Genomic DNA, 19188 nt, shown 5'->3' on the forward strand with positions numbered 1-19188 from the left:
ACGTCAAGAGATGAGCAGTATTTGGCTAACTACGCCACCTAGAGGCTTGGCATGCATATCATTGTAGGCCCAATTTGTGGAAGTGGCGTCGCCAGACGGAGGCGCACTCTGATTGGATAGGATTTGGGGAACTGTTGCCACCTTAAGGTCTGGAATTGTTATGAACGTACTTAAAAACTCATTAATGCTAGGGGTGCACCGATCACAATTTTCTGGCCAATCACCGATCTTTTAAAAAGTCCAACTTGCCAATTTCTGCCGATACCAATTTTTTATTTTTTCATTACAAGCAACATATAGCTTCAGTGTTCCAATCTTGTTTTATTGGAAAACATTGAACAATGTGGGTGAAATAATACAAATGGGTTGTTTTAACTGCACATGAAGTAGTTCTCTCAAATAAAAATGAAAATCCTATTTGTCATCTCAGCAGAACAGGACAGTGGCTGACTTTTTCAGACCTCTGAGGAGGGAGATGAGATTGGTGGAAGAGATCAGTTTATTTTTAAGCGATCGGCCGATCACCGATCATCCAAAATGAAGGAAATCGGGGCCGATCGATCGGTGCACCCCTAATTAATGCGGTTGGCTGTGGATGATTTCTTTTCTACAAACGTGGTGGTGTGGACGGATAATTTTTTTCTACACTCGGAGGGAGAAATATCCGTTTTAAAAATACCCTGCTACGTGTGTACATGGCCCAAAAAGTGGTGGCACCGTCTTGCAACCCGTCAGGTTTCTTGCTCTGCCTCTCTCTGTTGGTCATCGTGGTTTTTTTTGCCTCTTGGGCGAGTTGTAGCTGTTAAGTGAATTCTGTTGCTCTGTACACGTGACATGCAATGACAATAAATATGAATTCATTAATGTAATTGAATATCGACCATTCCACTTTACCTATAATGACATCCAGACATACGGAATGAAAGATGGAGGATATTTGTGAGAGAAGGAAAAGCCGCACTTCTTTCGATTACCAAGCAGCCAATAAAGACATTTGAAAGCAAGCTGGCTCATTGGATGAGTCGCAACAGACCTTTAGGGGATTTTTAGAGTAAACGCTCTCTGGCACTATACACAAAGTGGATGAAACATTGATAAAGCTGGCAAATGAAGGTTGCAAATGTGTCTGTGTTGACTCTGAGCAAGCTGGGGGCTCGCTTCATGCAGCGCCAAGCAGAGACCGCAGTGCTGACTTCTCGCTCGTGTCACGACTCCTGATGTTAGGCTCGCGCCGCTATTTGCTTGAGACGAAGCCGGTCATAAATTTTCATGCGGTAGCAACCTCGCTGGCTGCAGCACCGCGATAAAATGGACAATAAAGTGGTTTAAACAAACAGACGGCTGGATCAAACGGAACACCGAGGACCCGGACCTGCAAAACCTAAAGAGCACGCTGCAATGTTTTCCACTAATGAAGGCAAATTATTACAGCGACATACAGTGTGTTGAATGAATGATTGTTCTGAAACTAACTAAATATTTACATAAATAAATATTCAGTACTAGCTGGGATGACCATTTAACTTAATTTCCTTGATCATTGGGAAAAAAAATACAATCTTTTTTTTTTAAACATTTAACTAGCAACATCTGGGTGGAATTTTCAAAAAATATTAAAAAAAAAAAAATAAAAATAAAAAAAAAATATATATATATATATATATATATATATATAACCATTTTTTTTATTGTCTGAAACTAATCCTCAAACAAAATAATACTGACTAAACTACATGAACCTATTCTACTGTACTCTGTATTCTATTGTACTCTGCTCTTTTCACAGATGTTTCATTTGTGTTAATTCAATCGAGATTTTAGAGCAGTTAGAAACGTCACAGTATTTCTTAGGAGAACAACTTGGAATTTCAGCCCGGATGAGCCTATTATTAATCCAAACATCCCCGAAATGCAGATGAATAAAAGGATCGATTGTAGCTGTGGGCATCCAAACGATGCCGAAGATGTCGGAAAATGTGGCTTTTCTGGAGAGTTCTGACATTCTGGCCAGATTTAGACTATTCCTTGAAACTCATAGCAACTGTAAAAAAAATTTTTATAAAAATAAAATTAAGTTGTGCATTGTTGAGCTTTTATGCCAGTAATTGAACATAGAAACGAGTGATTTCACAAGCAGACCTACCCATCTCGTACACCTTCACGTTGAATTGCCAGCAAAACAAAACGTGGGTTTCCTTATCGGAGCGATTGATTTCGTTTCTGCAACTCTGTGATAGACAGTCGATATCATTTTTGCATGGAAGCCTCTTTTACATGCTGAAAATAATAAGCGGTACTGAGATGGAGATGGATGGACCTGATGAACCCAAACTTTATCCAAACAAGAAGAGCATGCAGCTATCCCAATTCACTTTTATATCATCTATACAATGTACTAGTGCCTCAAGATGAACATCTTTAAATATTCGCAACTTTTAATTTGTATAACGCTGTCCTTAATAAAAATAAGAATTTTCAACAATTTACAATGAATATTTTCCAAACATTGTTATTACAAGTTACTAGTTTTGTGGGGGAGTCTTACAACTTCAGGCATGCGGTACATGTGTAAAGCATTAACTTCATAGTTGCACACAATAGCTTAATAAATTGGTACAAAAGTAACAGTTGCGGAGAAATAACGTTCTAATGAAATCTCATATTCTAATACAGTAAAAGAAAATCCTAATATATATATATATATATATATATATATATATATATATATATATATATATATATATATGTATATATATATATATATATATATATATATATATATATATATATATATATATGATGAAATTTACAATTTTTTTTGTCAATTTATGACAATTTGTACATTTAATTGAGTATCTTCCTTTCTTTTCTTTGGTCCTTCCTCGGGTCTCCTGACGGCCTCACGACTGGCTGGATTCTGAAGTGTTCGGTTTAGGTGAACAGTATGGGATTTTTTAATAGGTTTTAGGTGAACTAATGAATACATATTCACACGCACACACACATACAAAATAAAAAAAGAGAGCAATGATGATGACATGTCAAATCGGTAAAATTACCGAATGAACTGAGCTCTCCAGGAGAGAGAAAAATAATAATAATTGAGTATCTTCATCAGAACTAAAGTTCAAACTTGAATTCAGCAATGCCATTTACTTTATTGCGTGCGTTTTTTTTGTTAGAAATATGTTGACAAATAATGACGTGATATTGTTTTACTCTCATTTGAAGGTGTTTTTTTTAAACCAGATTTAATATATAGCAATATAACACAAACGATCAATATCTCAGGAAGGCACCATTCGATTTTCAAAATTCTTGCGTGCATTGTATTCATGTTTGACACTCTCTCTCGTTTTGGGGGAAATCTTGTCATGTTGCTAAATTTAATGGCGTGGGAGAATTTGTAAATGTGCCTGTCTTCTGTTTCTCTGACAATATGTTATGAGCAGAACAATGCTGCAATTAAAGAAATGTCAGGACAGTTACAGTTTCCAGTTACAAACATTTCTTAGCGATGAACAAACTTCAAGGACTTTACTTGAGATTTGATCGGGAGGTTTTGGTTGCAGGGAGCCTTCAAAAATATTTTTATGGTAGCACCCAGTTGGGTTCGATCTTCCCCTCACATCAAGGATGCAAATATAGTCAAACCCTCGGGCAACTTATTTGCACTGCATCAACAACACTTTCCAGCATATGTTTGTTTTGTTTTTAGCCTTGATTTTTGGTCATATTGTAATAAGTCTGTTTGCTGCGTTTGACTAACACCCAGAGTTTCTTTTCATAGCCAGCCGTGATGTTGCATCATAATTACAGATCAATAAGGCACAGACTATCTTGCTTAGAACGGGATGAAAATAACCAGACATTCATTTTTGCTCTTGCGTTTTAGTAGTTCTGGTCTCATTGACAAAATGAAGGAAGATTACAAGCTGCAAACTCGAAGTGCAACAGAGGCAGAATGCCAACAAGTCAGTACAAAGGACAAACATTTATTTCCTATGTGACTCACAGTTGAGGTTAATAAGTCATCGAATGCATCGCTCGAGAGCCGCAGTAGCTTTTAAGTGGCAACATTTCAGAGTGCTTGTGTGTGCATGTGTGTTGATATTGAGAGTTTGTCTCATTTCTAATCTTGTAGGAATTTAGGAGACGCTTAATGATTGACAGCTTTCTTTCCATTAACACGGTTGCATTTACAGTTTTTATTCATTTAAAAAGAACAGAATATGTCCATGCATCACGAATTGCCAAACGTCAAAGAAAAACTGAATGTTGAAACCAGACGAAAGGATACACTACACACTGGGATTTTTTTATTACCACATCTGTGAATCAAGCAACTACTCGGGGAGATTATTTACTGCAGCATCAAAATCCCAGAGAGCCGTTTTTATAATCTTGACAGCAACACACACACACACACACACACACACACACACACACACACACACACACACACACACGAAATACACATATGTGACATACTTGCCGACAGGAAAGTGACAACATGGCAGTTTGCGGGCGTCACAGCAGCGGATCTTTTTATTCCGGCTCTTAGATGCCCTTTCAAGCCAGCTTCTGCTTGACTGCTGTGAGGGGTCATGGAGGTCAACAGACGTCTGTGTGTGTTTGTGTGTTCACTTTGGCGCTTGTAAACAAAACTGTTGAATTAGTGTGAGCCGCACGATTCAGCCAGCTTCTAAAGAGCCCCCTGACACCGGCTTTGAGGCTGCCTGGGCATGCAGACGACCCCGTCTCACTCCAGCTCTGCTAAACCCTGTGGCAGTCAAGAGGAAGTCTGATGGCATGAAACCCAGAAGAGCCACTATTTCCAATTTGAGGGAACTTTTAGATTCTATTGTGACATCAACAAATTAGATGTCATGCATGACATAGAAAAATAAATTGATGTTTAGTTATTGATCTTGAAGAGTTTTTTTTTTTATATCATGTGTGATGATTAACGTTATTATGAATGTTATGCTAGAGAGCTCTCCAGAAAAAAAATACAAATAAATAAAAATGAATGTTATGCTAGAAGCAATGGAAACATTGTAGGCAATGGAATTCAATACCATTAAAATCTTTAAATGTGATACAGAATAAAATCAATTCTCGCCTAGCGTATAAACGATCAAAAGTAATGACCTACATTTACAATCTAAACCAGGGCTACCTAACATACAGCCCACGGGCCGGATAAGGCCCGCGAGATGATTTTGTAAAGGAAAATAAAATGAGTAGTCAGACCAATTAATCAGATGGCCACAATCAAAACATATAAATTCTAAATTTCACAAACAATCCGCAGATGAGCAATGTAATTTATGGTTTGTTTAAAAAAATAAAATAAAATAAAATCATAGACCGACATAAACGTGTTAAATACGACACAAATTCAATTACTGGTAACATAAACACATAAGACAAGGATTAATGTCCTTATAACTTCATTAATTGCCCCACACAATGCATTCTTGGAACAATATATATGCAAAACAGGTAGCTACAAACACGTCCGGAACTCATACAGGCAAAGTGTTGGTGCGTTCCATTTGCATTCATGCTATTTTATGCAACAATATAATTAGAGTTGAATTTAGGGTTGGCCCACAAATAGCGAAAATCTGCTTATAATTGACGCCAATTTTTTTTAAGTTATATACCATGATTTTACCGATCTGGACCGCTTGGTTATATATTTTCCTCCATGCGGCCCTTGAGCTAATATGAGTTTGACACCCCTGATCTAAACTCTAATATTTGTTCCATGAAACTGCATGAATTTATTCCCAAATGTCTGATCTCTTCATTTCGTATTCTTTCTCTTGTCTGCACTGCTATGTGTATGTGAATGTTAAATTTATATTTGTCCAATCCGATTTCAGCTTCTATGTGCTGCCATGTCAATCTACTTCTCTGCCCACGACCATCAGAGTCACTAGTGCTGGCTGATGCAACTTATTAACTGCCATTGATGTCAAAAAATCATTCAAACAATTTCTATTAGTTTCACTTTTTTTTTCCACTTTTGTTAACAAGAGTACGAAAACCTAGAAGAAAATGCATTGTACACTTATAACAGATATAAAATGTGATTAATCTTGAGTTAACTAGTGAAGTCATGTTTTAAAAAAAAAAATCGCCTGAAGCCCCTAATTAAAAAAAAGAAAAAAAGGAAATATTATTAAAAAATTAGGGGCGTCAGACGATTAAATTTTTTTATTGCAATTAATCGCATGACTTCAATAGTTAACTCACGATTAGTCACAAATTTTATATCTGTTCTAAATGTGCAATACATTTTTTTTCCTAAGTTTTCATACTCTTAACAAAAGTACGATACGATACGATATACTTTTATTTTCCCCGTGGGGAACTTTTTCCTGGACTCCGTCCAGCTGCAGTTTCTAATAAAGAGAAAACAACAGAATAGAAAGCGATAAAATTTAAATTAAATAAAAAGTGTGGGGGGGGATGTCTATAGCCGTCAATGGCAGTAAATAAGTTAACTACAGTGACGAATACACTGTATTAGCAATGAGAGTGTTTTTCTAAACAAAAAAGGTTTGAAAGTCACCTCAGAGGGCCACCTAGCTGCAACACAACTTTAGCATTTTCCATCCTCTGCTTGGTTGGTCTGAACAAGAAAAGTTCGACCAGCAAAACACATCTATAGCGCACACATTAATTACTATATTTAATCATCAGCAACCCTGTTAAGTATGATTTATTGCTCAGTTTTTTTTCTTGCTATTGATTCTAAACTGCTTCAGATGTACAGCATGTGGCAAAATTGCATGCTGTTATGTTGCATTTTGATGATATAGGGGCGGTATTATAAGAGGTGGATTAAGTTCCCATTGAGGGCCCATATATTGAAATATACACACCACATAGTGTACAGAAAAGCGTATGGGATAAGTTTCCCTAAAGGCTTTCAAAGTTCGGCACTGCAGGCCCACAGCTTTGGAACACAAGTGCAAATGCTGGCCTGACTGGACCTTAACTTCTCAAAAACTGTTGTAACCTCATTGCTTCTTCTTCTTCAACAACAACAAAAAATCATGCTCTCTATTATTTTCTGCCATCTGAAATGACGAAAATGTAATTGCATTACTGCTGTATTTGCACATTATGCTCGTGTACATCATGACTGAAGTTCTCAAAATCGGGCTGTTTATTACTGCTGCGTAATTGACTATAGCTGTGCAGTTTGATATCATTTATTGTATCGGTTATTTTGAAATTCATAATCTAAACGCTGTGCTGAGCCAAATGCATTGAAATTGTGTTCTGTGTACACCTGTGCAAACCTGAATGACAAAAGTCTGTCACTCTATTCAACTTGCAAACTAGTTCTATCAAAATAGAATAGAATATTTGCATAGATGCAATTAATCAATTAGATATTAAGCAGCAGTTTTAGTAGTGATCAAGATGTAAAGCTACTTTTACTTCCAAAATGTTTTTTTTATTTGTTTTCATTTTACTTCTGTAAAAACACAAAACAGAGGTTGTGCCTCTTTGCCACCTGTTTAACCACATTCCACTTAAATTGCTTCCTGTTACAACCAGATTGGAATTATTTTCCCCACTGTAATCATCATGTTAAGGAGCAATTGAAAGAGTGTATTGTTTCGAATTCTACTTTGATTATAGAGGTTGTTGTTTTTTTATACTGACTGAAACTGTGTTAATGGCAACAGTCAAAGCAATCCGATCAAATCCACTTTATTTCCATAGCACATTTTATAAACAAATGTTTACAAAGTGCAGCACATTAAGATCCGTACACTATCATACACATAAAATCTAGTAAAACAATTACTAAAATACAATAGGTAAAATAAAAAATAATACATTAAAATAAACAAATACAGACCCTGAGGATCACACAATTTACGCTGAATCAAAAGCTAAGAAATAAAGGTGGGTCTTAAGACGAGACTTAAAACACTCCACTGTGGGAGCAGTTCGGACGCGGAGAGGCAGATTGTTCCACAACTTGGGGCCAACCACAGAGAGGGCCCTTTCCCCCCCCTACTGTAGTTTTAAGTTTCGTCTTGGGCACCACAAGCTGCAACTGGCCCTCAGACCTCATTGCGCGCGTTGGAGTATACTTTTGGTCTGAAACGTATGGAGGGGCAAGTCCATTCAAAGCTTTAAAAACAAACAATATGATCTTAAAATCAATTCTAAAATTAACAGGAAGCCAGTGAAAAGACAGCAGAGCTTGTGTACGTACTGTCTATTCAGTTGTGGATTCAATTAGACTAAAGTAGACAGCTTCGTTAAAAACAAAAAAAACAATGAATGATGTATTTTGTAAATGCTGAATCATTCAAGTTACTGTTTCACCCCATGGCATTGAGGGAATTGTTTGCTAGGAACGTCAACAATGACAAACAGCTGCCAAGAGCAACACCTGTTGGTAACAATACACTGGTGGAAGTGTGAAGCTACTCTCATTGTGCTCAATGAATTCCAAAGAATTGCATTCCAGACATGACTCTCAATCGCACATGAATGCTCAATGCAGGAGGACACACAGAGTGACAGTTGAGTCATTTGTAAAAGCCCTGCAACCCAAGGCAAGCAATGTTCTACACCATGTGAACTAGAACAGCACGAGGATCCTCCACTGGTTGTAACAAATGGCGACGTCACGGTTGCACGAGTGGCACGTCCTTCCGCGTACTTTAAACAGTGACTGATAAACATGTGACCTCCTGTGTCAATTTACTCAAAGTTCTCTGGAGCTGGCCAGCGGCTGGCTGCCGCCAAAGCCTTGGGAGTCGGGACAATGTCACTGTGTGTATGTATGTCTACTTTGAAAATAAATTAAGCTCAGGCCTCACACACACAAGAATGCAGAAACGACCAACGAAGGTCAGAAAGCGTCTCGAATTGGCTGATTAACACCAAAATGACATGAAAGTGTTCAAGAGCTGAAAGACAATTTATTTGGCCATCCCTAAGAGCTCATTTTCCCCCTTCACAAATGCAATATAAACTGTGTGCGATGCAAATACACAAGCGCTTGGCCACATAGATAGCATTGGATCGGACGCTATGGCGGACAGGGATGAGATTCGACATGATCAATAACCTGCTAGTATCACTCGGAAGCAAAACAAGCCAAATTGGCCGTGCGCTCATGAATTCAAATGAGGGCACTCAGGAACCTCATTTCCAGCAAGCTTGACATCTCACCATTGAAGGAGTATACACTTTGCATTCCTAATATGGAGAGCTGTGGCCTCCTCCTCCCAAAAGGACAATTGTAGCTTGGATTGGCTACATGGTCATAAAATATTTTGTTTCCCACTCTCTAAAGACTGCAATCTTTTCATTCTTTCCATGACTCGGCAAATAATTAATGTCAATATTCATAAGGCTTGGTCTAAATCAATAAGCAAGTCTTACAGAAATGTCATCAAAATGAGCAAAGAACTCTTAAAAGTGTATTCATTAAATTCATAAAGAGTCTCTGGTGCATTTTTGACCAACTCTAAACCATTAAAAAATTTGAGTATGGTGTAATACAATTACAGTCATTTCTGGACTACAAGCCGCTACTTTTTTCACTTGCATTTGTCCCTGCGGCTAATACAAAGGTGCGTCTTATCCATCAGATCACAATGGGGCGCACTATAAAGGAAGCGCAAGAGCGTCAGGCAGAGCAAAACAAACCAAGTGAGCCCAAATACAGTCAGAGAGACAGAACGAGAGCGAGACAATTTGCGCTCTAATTATGGAAAAGAAAGTAGCGAGAACCACCGGTGCTGTAACATTAAAACACCTGAGGCTTACAGTCGGGTGAATGTGTGACAAACTTGAGTGTACCCCAAATTTAGCTAGCGCGGCTTATAGTCAGGTGCGCCTTATGGTCAAGAAATTACTGTATATACAATCTTTATACCACATAGCAAACAGAGCCTTTTATCCCAAAGAATGCATTATTTCGCAGTCACTGAAGAACCATGACTGAAATAAAACCCAATCATATTGTGGACAGGTATGGTCACACCTGAAAGTTTTTGCTTTCACTTTGACAATTGGCAAGAAACACCAGCTGTGCTACATCACCACAAAGCCGCTAAGCAAAGGATGAATGAGCAGAGTCTCAACTCATTCACTGCCAATGACAGCGCTATAGATGCCAAAAATTCATTTCAACTATTTCTATTAGTTTAACATTTTTCCCACTTTTGTCAACTAGTGCATGAAAACCTAGAGTTTTTTATTGTACATTTAGAACAGATATGACATTTGTGATTAATCGTGAGTTAACTACTGAAGTCATGCGATCAATTACGATTCCAGATTTTAATCGCCTGATGCCCCTAATTTTTAACTCTTTGACTGCCAAACGTTTTCAGAAAAGGGATGCCGTGGGTGCCAGCCGATTTAAGCATTTTGACTGATCTTTCAAGGTCCACAGAAAATTTTGTGTTTGGACTATGGAAACACACATACTACCAAATGAAAGATTGGACTCTCATCTTTTATCAGAAAAAAAAGTTTGTTTCTATCTTATTCCGTTTTTCAGTAATCAACAAGAGAAAATGGTTAGTTTCACCCAAATGCTCTGTTTTGAAACAAAAAACGGAGAAATCAAGCTTTTTGTGAAACGATATTATTTCATGCACTCTAGTGAATTTGACACCTTTTTTCCCCCATGAATGATGCCACAAACACCTAAACAGTGCTTTACTTCTGTAAAACACTACCACCAACAATGAAAAAGTGTTTTTTGATAGCAAAATACGTTTATTTACATTCAACAGTGTAACAATTTGACAAAACAATTTGGCAAACTATTTACAAATGTGTGCAACCGTGGTACTATTTACAATTGTGTGGATGTTTCAAATACAGTTTTTCTTTTTGTAACACTCCCCTGCGTGCAAGGGGACGCAGCAGGATTTGCACAACAGATTAGTTTCACTGCGCTGGCCCCTTCGTGTGCAGACGATAAACTTTCTTGCCGGCCTTTTTTTCCGGGGAATAGCAAGTATATACTGCAGTGTGTGTTTGGCCATGTTGCCATCAAGTCTACTCTCAGGATCATGATACCGTGACGTTACGGTGGTGTTATGTCTGGCTTCCTCATGTCCTTCTGTTCCTATACCGGGTGGTAAGAGATGTTCTGATCCATCGTATCCACTTCATTCATGGTAGCATCGTAGTCCAGAACCAGTGTCTTCTCCGTGATCTGACTGTACCCACTCCTCCGATGAATATGCATTGGACTCATCGTCCGATTGAACGTCCGCCTGAGCAGAAGTGCTCGGTTGTGCTCCGCGTTAGCATCGCTAGCCGGTGAGGCTTTATGACGTGATCATAGCCGCCGCGTCAACGCTTCCAACTTCGGCGTCAACCTCGGAGTCACCATCATCATCATCGTCGTCATCAATGTGTTCTTTAGCATTGGTCGATGCTTTTCGTCTTTAGAAAAAATTCTCAAGCGTGAGCTGCTTGCAACCGGTCGCCATTTTCGCTTCCTCAGCCATTGTCCCCTCAACACTCTAGCTCCACCTCACGCCTACCCAATCTTGTCCAAAGAGAGTCATCGCTGCCATCTAGTGCCCAAAAATAGGCATTATACTAACTAGATCTGCTTGATACTTTCAGCACAGCTGGCCAAGGCTTTCCTCCACCCGTTTCCAAAAAAAAACTTCAATAGCTAACTCCAGATTAATCACAAATGTTATATCTGTTCTAAATGTACAATAAAAAAAATCTAGGTTTTCATACTCTTAACAAAAGTGAAAAAAAAAAAAAGTTAAACTAATAGAAATAGTTCAAATGAATTTTTTTACGTTTAAAGCCGTCAATGGCAGTGAATGAGTTAAAGGCCGCTGTTTTTTGGCTGTTACTATTAGCACAGCATCTATACAATCAAATGCATACAGTACAAATAATCCAAACTCATTGCGTTGGGATTATCATGAATAGGCAGAGTTCTGCCACACCCACTTTACAGGGTGAATAATGAGGCACAGACCACAACCAAAGGCTTGATTTTTACATCTAGGACTGGCTGCAACTACAAGCCATATACAGAAAGACGGACAAAAAAGTTGAGTGGGAATTGAACCCATGCTGCCTGCACCATCAGTAACTAAAGGTGAGACATTTCTCAATTTAAAACAGTTCCAAGGTGTCTTCGCATCTCTGTGACATGCTTTCTTCCAAATACCTCAATAGTGAAGACAACACGTTTCACCGTCTTTGCAAATTCATGCAAATTCTGCTTAACCCATCCCCTCTTCTTCTGGGCGTGTCAATGCCTTCTGTAACCATGACGACTAGGGATGGAGCTAGGGGTAAGTAAAAAATTAAAAATTAAAAATGAGTGAGAAGCACAACCCCATAAAGACAGAAGACTATTTCCATGCCGCACTTCTTTAACAACCATTGAATTAAAATATCAACTAATGTCAACTAGTGTACCTGTAGCTGATCTGTGTATGTGGCACAAGCAGCGACTCACCTCCAAACACATATACTGCACTTTTTTCTTCCCATATGTCACTTTCAGAACTGAAATGACTGAAACAAACAATACTGATTTATGTTTTTGTTATCGTTGACCTAAAGATCATCGAGTTCAGGCGACTGTACGCTGTAACAATAAATGTTGGCACAATCCTTTTAGGCAACCGCAGCGGAGCATCAGTCCTATTATCATGATTAATGGCAGCATAATCGCCCCCAGTTCTGAGCTTAGTAATGCTCTCTGTCATCTCATACGTGATTCTCATAACTCTGCGTGCCTCTCTGCATCACTTGACTCAATATATATCTTAGACGGGAGTCCTACTGCAGCAGCAATGCTCTTTTGGTTATTGTCTCTGCTGGAGACCCCATGGCCCAAAAGCAACATAACAGATGGGCCCACCTCGGAGCGCCGTGACTGCGCATCGGGAGGAAACGCAGTTCAATCAGCTGTCAAGATTACCTGCTCGCCCCGCAGGCCTCTGTCCACATCTGCAACCCGTGTATTGAATCATAGCTCTTCATTTCCGTTACTTCTATTTCCCGCTTTTAAGTCTGCCCATCTACGTTGCACAAAGGCAGCAAGCTCTCATGCTGTCTCCTAGCTTCTACTCATTAAAAAGATGACAAGGCTAGGGGAAATAACTCCTTCTATGTTTCTTGTGCCAAACTGGTTACGTTTATTCCCTCAGCTGCCTCGATACCTTCAAAAGACTTTTCAATGAATATCCCTGCTAACACAACTTCATTTGATCTTTACGCTACCTGAATTATCTTGTGTTGGATACCATTCCAAAACATTTGCTCAACTGCGGCAATGACATGAAGAATTTGAGTCTGCTTTTTCATGATTGTGGCCCAGAGAAATGGCATAAAAGCACATTGCTTTATCAGTAGCGTCGTGGGAACTAACATTGTAATCAAAACCAAATATGAATAAATAGTTTGAAATGCCTCACTCTACGATGGAACTTAGAGTCGCTAGCATGTTCTTGTGCTTGTATGTGTTAGAAGTGGGGTACACTACTCGGGTTTCCTCTCACATCCCAAAAACATGCTTCTTAGGTTAACTGTTGACTATTAATTGTTATGTGAGAATTGTTAGTAAATCTATACAAAAAACTGATAGCTTGCTTATGCGGTTAGAAGTTGACGTTTAAAGTTACTGAATGCATAAAATTCCATTTCGAATCGCTACGGCCACCCGTTGACAATAAATGAAACCGCAGACAGTCGGAAAACGATTGGCCAAAGGCTTGCAGGAGTGCACATTGTGAACAGCAAAGGTGTTAATCTACTAATTAGAAGATGTTTCAGTCATAAATGGTCAAAAGAAAAGACTATTGTAAAGATATATTCGGCCAAATTGTTACAGAGAGTGGCTTTAAAATCAGCAGCTAATTAAATATATCTAAACTGGAGCAAAAAATGTCCAGCTTTTAAGTAGACGCGAAGACAGTGCGAAAGATAAAAGTTCCATAATTACAGAAATAAAGCAATCCCCCTCTATATATGAATGGTATGGCATTTAAGACAAATTAGGTTCGATTTTGTTTCATTTTCTTTAGAATCTCGTGCTGAACTGTGAAGTATTCTAATGGCAGTTGAGAAGAGAAGAAAATATCTAAAGTTAAAAAACAAACATTTGACGATAAGGCACAATGATCCACGGATTTCTTCAGACAAAATCATGTTTATTACTCTCAAGATAAAGAATTCAAGTCAATTCAAGACTGCGACGAAACATAATAGAACCATGACTGAAAGCAGGAAACCACAACACACTGACATAAATTGTAACTTTTTGGGGGAGTCAGATCACCACTTTTCCTGTACGTGAGCAAAACGTGTCATTTCTCTCCCAACTTTACAATGTTTCCTTCTACACCAGGGTGCTATCATTTGATCCTCCCATCAGCCACCTCATCCCAGCACCGGGCAGCCATAAATGATAGATGAGGCTTGAATTAATCATGAGAAAGGAGACTGAGACATAAACACACGGTAGGGCCCCACGGGGGAACAGAGAAGCTCATATGAACATGTCAAAGTGGACTTATAGTGCTGATTAACCGTCCCGTAAACACATCATAAGAATACCAAATGACTCAAGTGTTTTCACTTACTAAATATTACACAATCTGTGTGCAATTAAGCCAAATGACACAAGATGCTTCCTAGTTCAGCATAAAGACCTTTTTAAGTTTGAGCTCTGCACAAATGAAGCCATTCTAAAAGGAGTTTACAACCATCAAAAACTCTGAAGTACGGTCAGAATCCAAAACAATAACGTTTCATATCAATCTCAAACATCTTGAGACCAATTGTATTGCGGCAGACTTTGTAACCTAGTACATAAAAATAACAGTTGCATTGCGATAAAATCTTGCCATGCTCCCAGATGAACCTTTAACCAGTCACTATCAACAGGTATGCATGGATGTAAATACAAGAGACCATGTGACCATGGTTACGCCCTGAGGCATGATGGAATGTGGGCCTGACGGGTCGGTTTGGATCTAGATTTGCCATGCTGCTAGTGCTACTACTCGGTCGCACAACACTGAACAGACAACTCAGCCAAAGACACAGCACCCCACCGATGGCCATTTTGCATTAGAGAAAATTGTGGCAGCAGTTGGTGCTTTGGTGATAAAACACTTGCTACTTTTTCAGACGGTACTGATTGAATTGAGTCATTTCATCAGTGTGGCTTTCTGGTGCCGTCTTCCTGCCGGGTATCGTCTCGTCTATTACTCTGCTGTGTGGTGCGGTGAAACAAAGTTGCCAAAGAAACCCCACAGTGAGCAAAACTGACATGACAAATAGCTGACGTACATCAACAAACATTAAACAAACAGTGAAAGTCAATCATCGGGCGCCTGTCAAGTTGTCAACTACATACTGAACTCACGTTTTGAGTTAGGAGCACTCGCTGGGTTGATGTTGTGAGACAAAATTTTACTAGCCAATTCAAACTCTGACATAAATTGAACAGTACATTAACACTAGCAAAGAGCTTCAGTTAAACCAAGTCACATTCACACACTCATATTAAGATGAACCTACCGTGTCCCAGACTACATTCACTAATTTAGAGTAACTATATAAAAATAAAACAATTTGTTTCTTTACATTCTTTCTTATTAGTCTATACTATTTTTTACTTTTTGTTTTTACAATACGGTGCTATTTTTCTATATTAAAAACATATTTGGGGAGGGATTAATGGCAGTTAAATTCGTTTTTAATGGGCCAGCAACTACACTAAACTCGTAAATCAATCTATAAACTATGCCTCGTGAGTGCCTCCCCACACGGAGCTCTGAAACGTCTCAATAGCAATGTTCGTGCATGGATGCAAAGCAGATTACAAAATGAGTTCAGACTAAGGGCGGCAAGCGGATGTTGCAGTGCATCCAGATGTGGCCTCGCTGACACGCACGCTTGTGTTTGGCGGGAGCGTACTGCAGCAAAAACAGACGCGGGAAACATGCAAGTGACCTTTAGCTTCCAAACTCACATGACACACACACACACACACACACACACACACACACACACACACACACACACACATAACGAGAGCAGCGAAGTCAGGTTCTCGCACACACACCTGGTTTGACTGTCTTGAGGCGGATGGGCTCTCGGAAGTGGCGGATGACAGCCAACGTGTCCCGGTGGGTGAGCCCGCTCACCGGAGTGCCGTTGACCTCCAGCAGCACGTCCCCGCTGACGGGGAATCTTCCAGCGTGACACACCATCGCCTCGGCTGCTATGTGGCCGAGGAAGGGGAACTCCCCCTGCTCGGCGCCGCCAAGCAGTTCCACCACCGTGACCAGGTCGCCGGATCCCCCCCACGACACGGCGCACTCCTGGACTTTAGCCGACCAGTGCTTCTTCTTTTTCAGGGTCTTGGACATTGTTGGATGCTCTTTTTTGTAGTCCGAACACGGTCGTCCTTGAAGGCGAGATCGAGCGGCCGGTGGTGCTAAGACGCAGCTGTGACGCACCGGCTAATCATTGCAGATTGTACAAGTCAAGTGCCATACTCCACTTCGATGATGAGTGGTGTCTTGCACATTGAAGGTGGTCGGTCGTCCCACTGGATCACTCACGCATCGCCTCTTCGCACACTGGCATGCGAGGCCAACCGTCTGCGTCAGTGTCGCATAGAGACAGAGGGTGTCGGTTCTGGTGCTGGGGTGTCTCGACCCCACACCCCCCTAGTGCTCTTCCGATAATGAACTGCGCGGCCTTCCTTTTTTCTTTTCCCCTCGGTTAAACTCCAATGTAACTGTGCAGAAGGGACTTCGCGAGTGTAGTCTTTCTCGTTCAAACGCGATGTTTGTATCCCGAAAGAATTCCGAAATCGGCAGCCAAGTTGATTAAATTGCAGCCAAAACACGTTGGGCACACGGATCCCCGTATCAGCTGTTTGTTTCCGAGCTCGATCCAAACAGACTGGATAGGCAACTTTACGCCGCGCACCTGTCCTTGTCTGGTGCCCTCCTCCTTTGCCGTGACATCAGCAATACACAGTCCTTGGAAACGGAAAAACATACCTGACCCTCCTCTCAAACGAGGGAGAATTCCGTTATTTTCTCACCCGGACGCCCTCCTATGTGTTCATCTTTGAGCGCGGGGCGATTGCACGACTCTTCCACACGCACAGAATGTTAAACAAAACACTCGCGGGAACACGCACGGACCATGATCCGATTATACTTCACTCCATAACTTTTTTCCCCCCCAAGCCTGTTCCGCGTTGCTTTGTGATTAGATTGTCTTCTGTCCAATCAGTAGTTAGGGGTGGGAGTCGAACGCAACTGATTCAACCAATGACGAGCCTCAGAAGGCGGGACTTGTGTGACTGACAAGTAGGCGTTTAGTTACATACTACAGTATGTAAACGCAGGCAAAGTTGCCTAGGATAAACGTGTTTTTAGTACACTGAGTACAATTGAGAAATTTGGCAAATTAGTAGTGATCTAGCAACCTTTTTTTTTTTTTTATCGATGGATGGATAGACCAACAGATTATTGCATTCCATTGTTGGAATTTTGCGACAACAGTATGGATTCAGAGTGGGTGTTTGAGCTTTCCTTTCCTGTACCAGCCTGCCCTCTCGTGATTTCTAGGTGCAACTGCAACCCATGTACTTAGCGGTAAGTAATGAAGTAAACATACATACGTTACTGATTGTGGCCGATTTGCTTGCTGTTTTTAAATTAAAATTGGTATTTTTACCTTTATTTTTTATTGGCCTTATGTCCTAGGCATTTTGGCAGATTGGTTTGTAAAAAATCTGACTTTTTGCTTTTAATTTCTACTCCTTGATTTGTCAAAACAAGCTTGTTTATTTATTTCATTGATTGATTGATCTTAATTTGTATATATATATTTTAACCTATATGTACATCAGGCTTTTTAGATATTTTCCTTTTTTTTTTGCTTTTAAATATGACCTAGCTAAAAAGTATTTTACCATGCATTGTAATCTATAGCTGTGTTTCAGAAAAAAAATTCAAGTGTTGCTGAACATAACCTTAATAAATATGAATAAACATATTACATATTATAGTTATATTACTGTCTATTACTGTTATAAAGCACTGATGCGCTAGAGAAAAATAAGGGCATATTCAGAATCAGTTCAAATATATCATCGAATAAGTGTATTATTCAAAGATAATTGTATCTTGGACTTTTAAAAAAAATCTTAAATTTGTTGACTAATGTAATTTAGATATCTGTCGGATTCAAGCATTTTCTCACTTCTAAAAGATTAATGCCGAAATAAAGTTTCAACCACTTAAGTGATAAATGCACCAAGAAACATCTATGCCAGGGTTCCCAATTAGATTTCACTAAAGCCCAAATTATGTCAAGTTTGCCAGGTTGCGGGCCACATTTTTTCTGTTTTTGTACAATTGCTTTATGTGCATATGCAGATGTCATTGTTTCTGCCATTATGCTATTATTAGTTATAGTATTATGATTAGTTGTACATATTTTGGTCGCAACAGATACTGAGTATAGTAGAAGTTACAGAAGTCTATGTGTTGAGGGGCAGACAAAAAAAAATGCGCAGTTGAAAGAGAGTAAGCCCAATATTAATTTACATTTTGATCAACAGAATATGACCAGTTTGATCATCAAGACAGAAACACATCAATTGGTAAAGGAGAGGAAAGGAGTGTCAGGCAAAGATAACTGACATTTTCTATTTCTACATAAACCTGAAATCCAAAAAAAATTACAGGGACAATAAACTAGTACTGGACCTTCTGAACTATTAAAACATTTCACTAAAATAAATAATAAAATGAACATTTCGCCATCTGATTTGTAGACTTTGCTGTCTCTATTATGTGCACTGTGATTGATTGGCGAGCGATCCTACAGGTGTAGTTTGTCTTTTGCCATGACCAAAACCATTGCCTGAACTTGCGGGTACAGTACCATGCTTTTACAGTATGTCAATGAAATCAATATTTATTTATTACTTGAAGTGAAGATCTGGTGAGTAACCACAATAGACAAGTATTTTGTGTTTGTATTTTTTTTTATTCATCATTTGTTTTGCAGTAGCAGCCATTTCTGCAGATGGATTAAAACATGACTTTGCAACAGTAACAAAAGCGGCATCTATTAATAATAACCAAAATACAA

General features: G+C 39.3%; 1 protein-coding gene across 3 annotated transcripts in view; it reads right to left on the reverse strand.

The window, feature by feature from the left end:
* Nucleotides 1-17260, reverse strand: part of magi3a (membrane associated guanylate kinase, WW and PDZ domain containing 3a) — a 94909-nt gene extending 77649 nt beyond the window's left edge. The window contains exon 1 of one of the 3 annotated variants that reach the window (XM_077547316.1): nucleotides 16130-17258. In XM_077547316.1, the coding sequence (XP_077403442.1) occupies nucleotides 16130-16436 (307 nt within the window). In that variant the 5' untranslated portion in view covers nucleotides 16437-17258. Of the gene's footprint in view, nucleotides 1-16129 lie in introns of all 3 variants that reach the window. The other 2 variants (XM_077547334.1, XM_077547341.1) reach the window with 2 other exon arrangements.
* Between the last annotated feature and the right edge of the window lie 1928 nt (nucleotides 17261-19188).

This window comes from Vanacampus margaritifer, chromosome 1, assembly GCF_051991255.1.
Source record: "Vanacampus margaritifer isolate UIUO_Vmar chromosome 1, RoL_Vmar_1.0, whole genome shotgun sequence".
In the NCBI taxonomy this organism is placed as follows: domain Eukaryota; kingdom Metazoa; phylum Chordata; class Actinopteri; order Syngnathiformes; family Syngnathidae; genus Vanacampus; species Vanacampus margaritifer.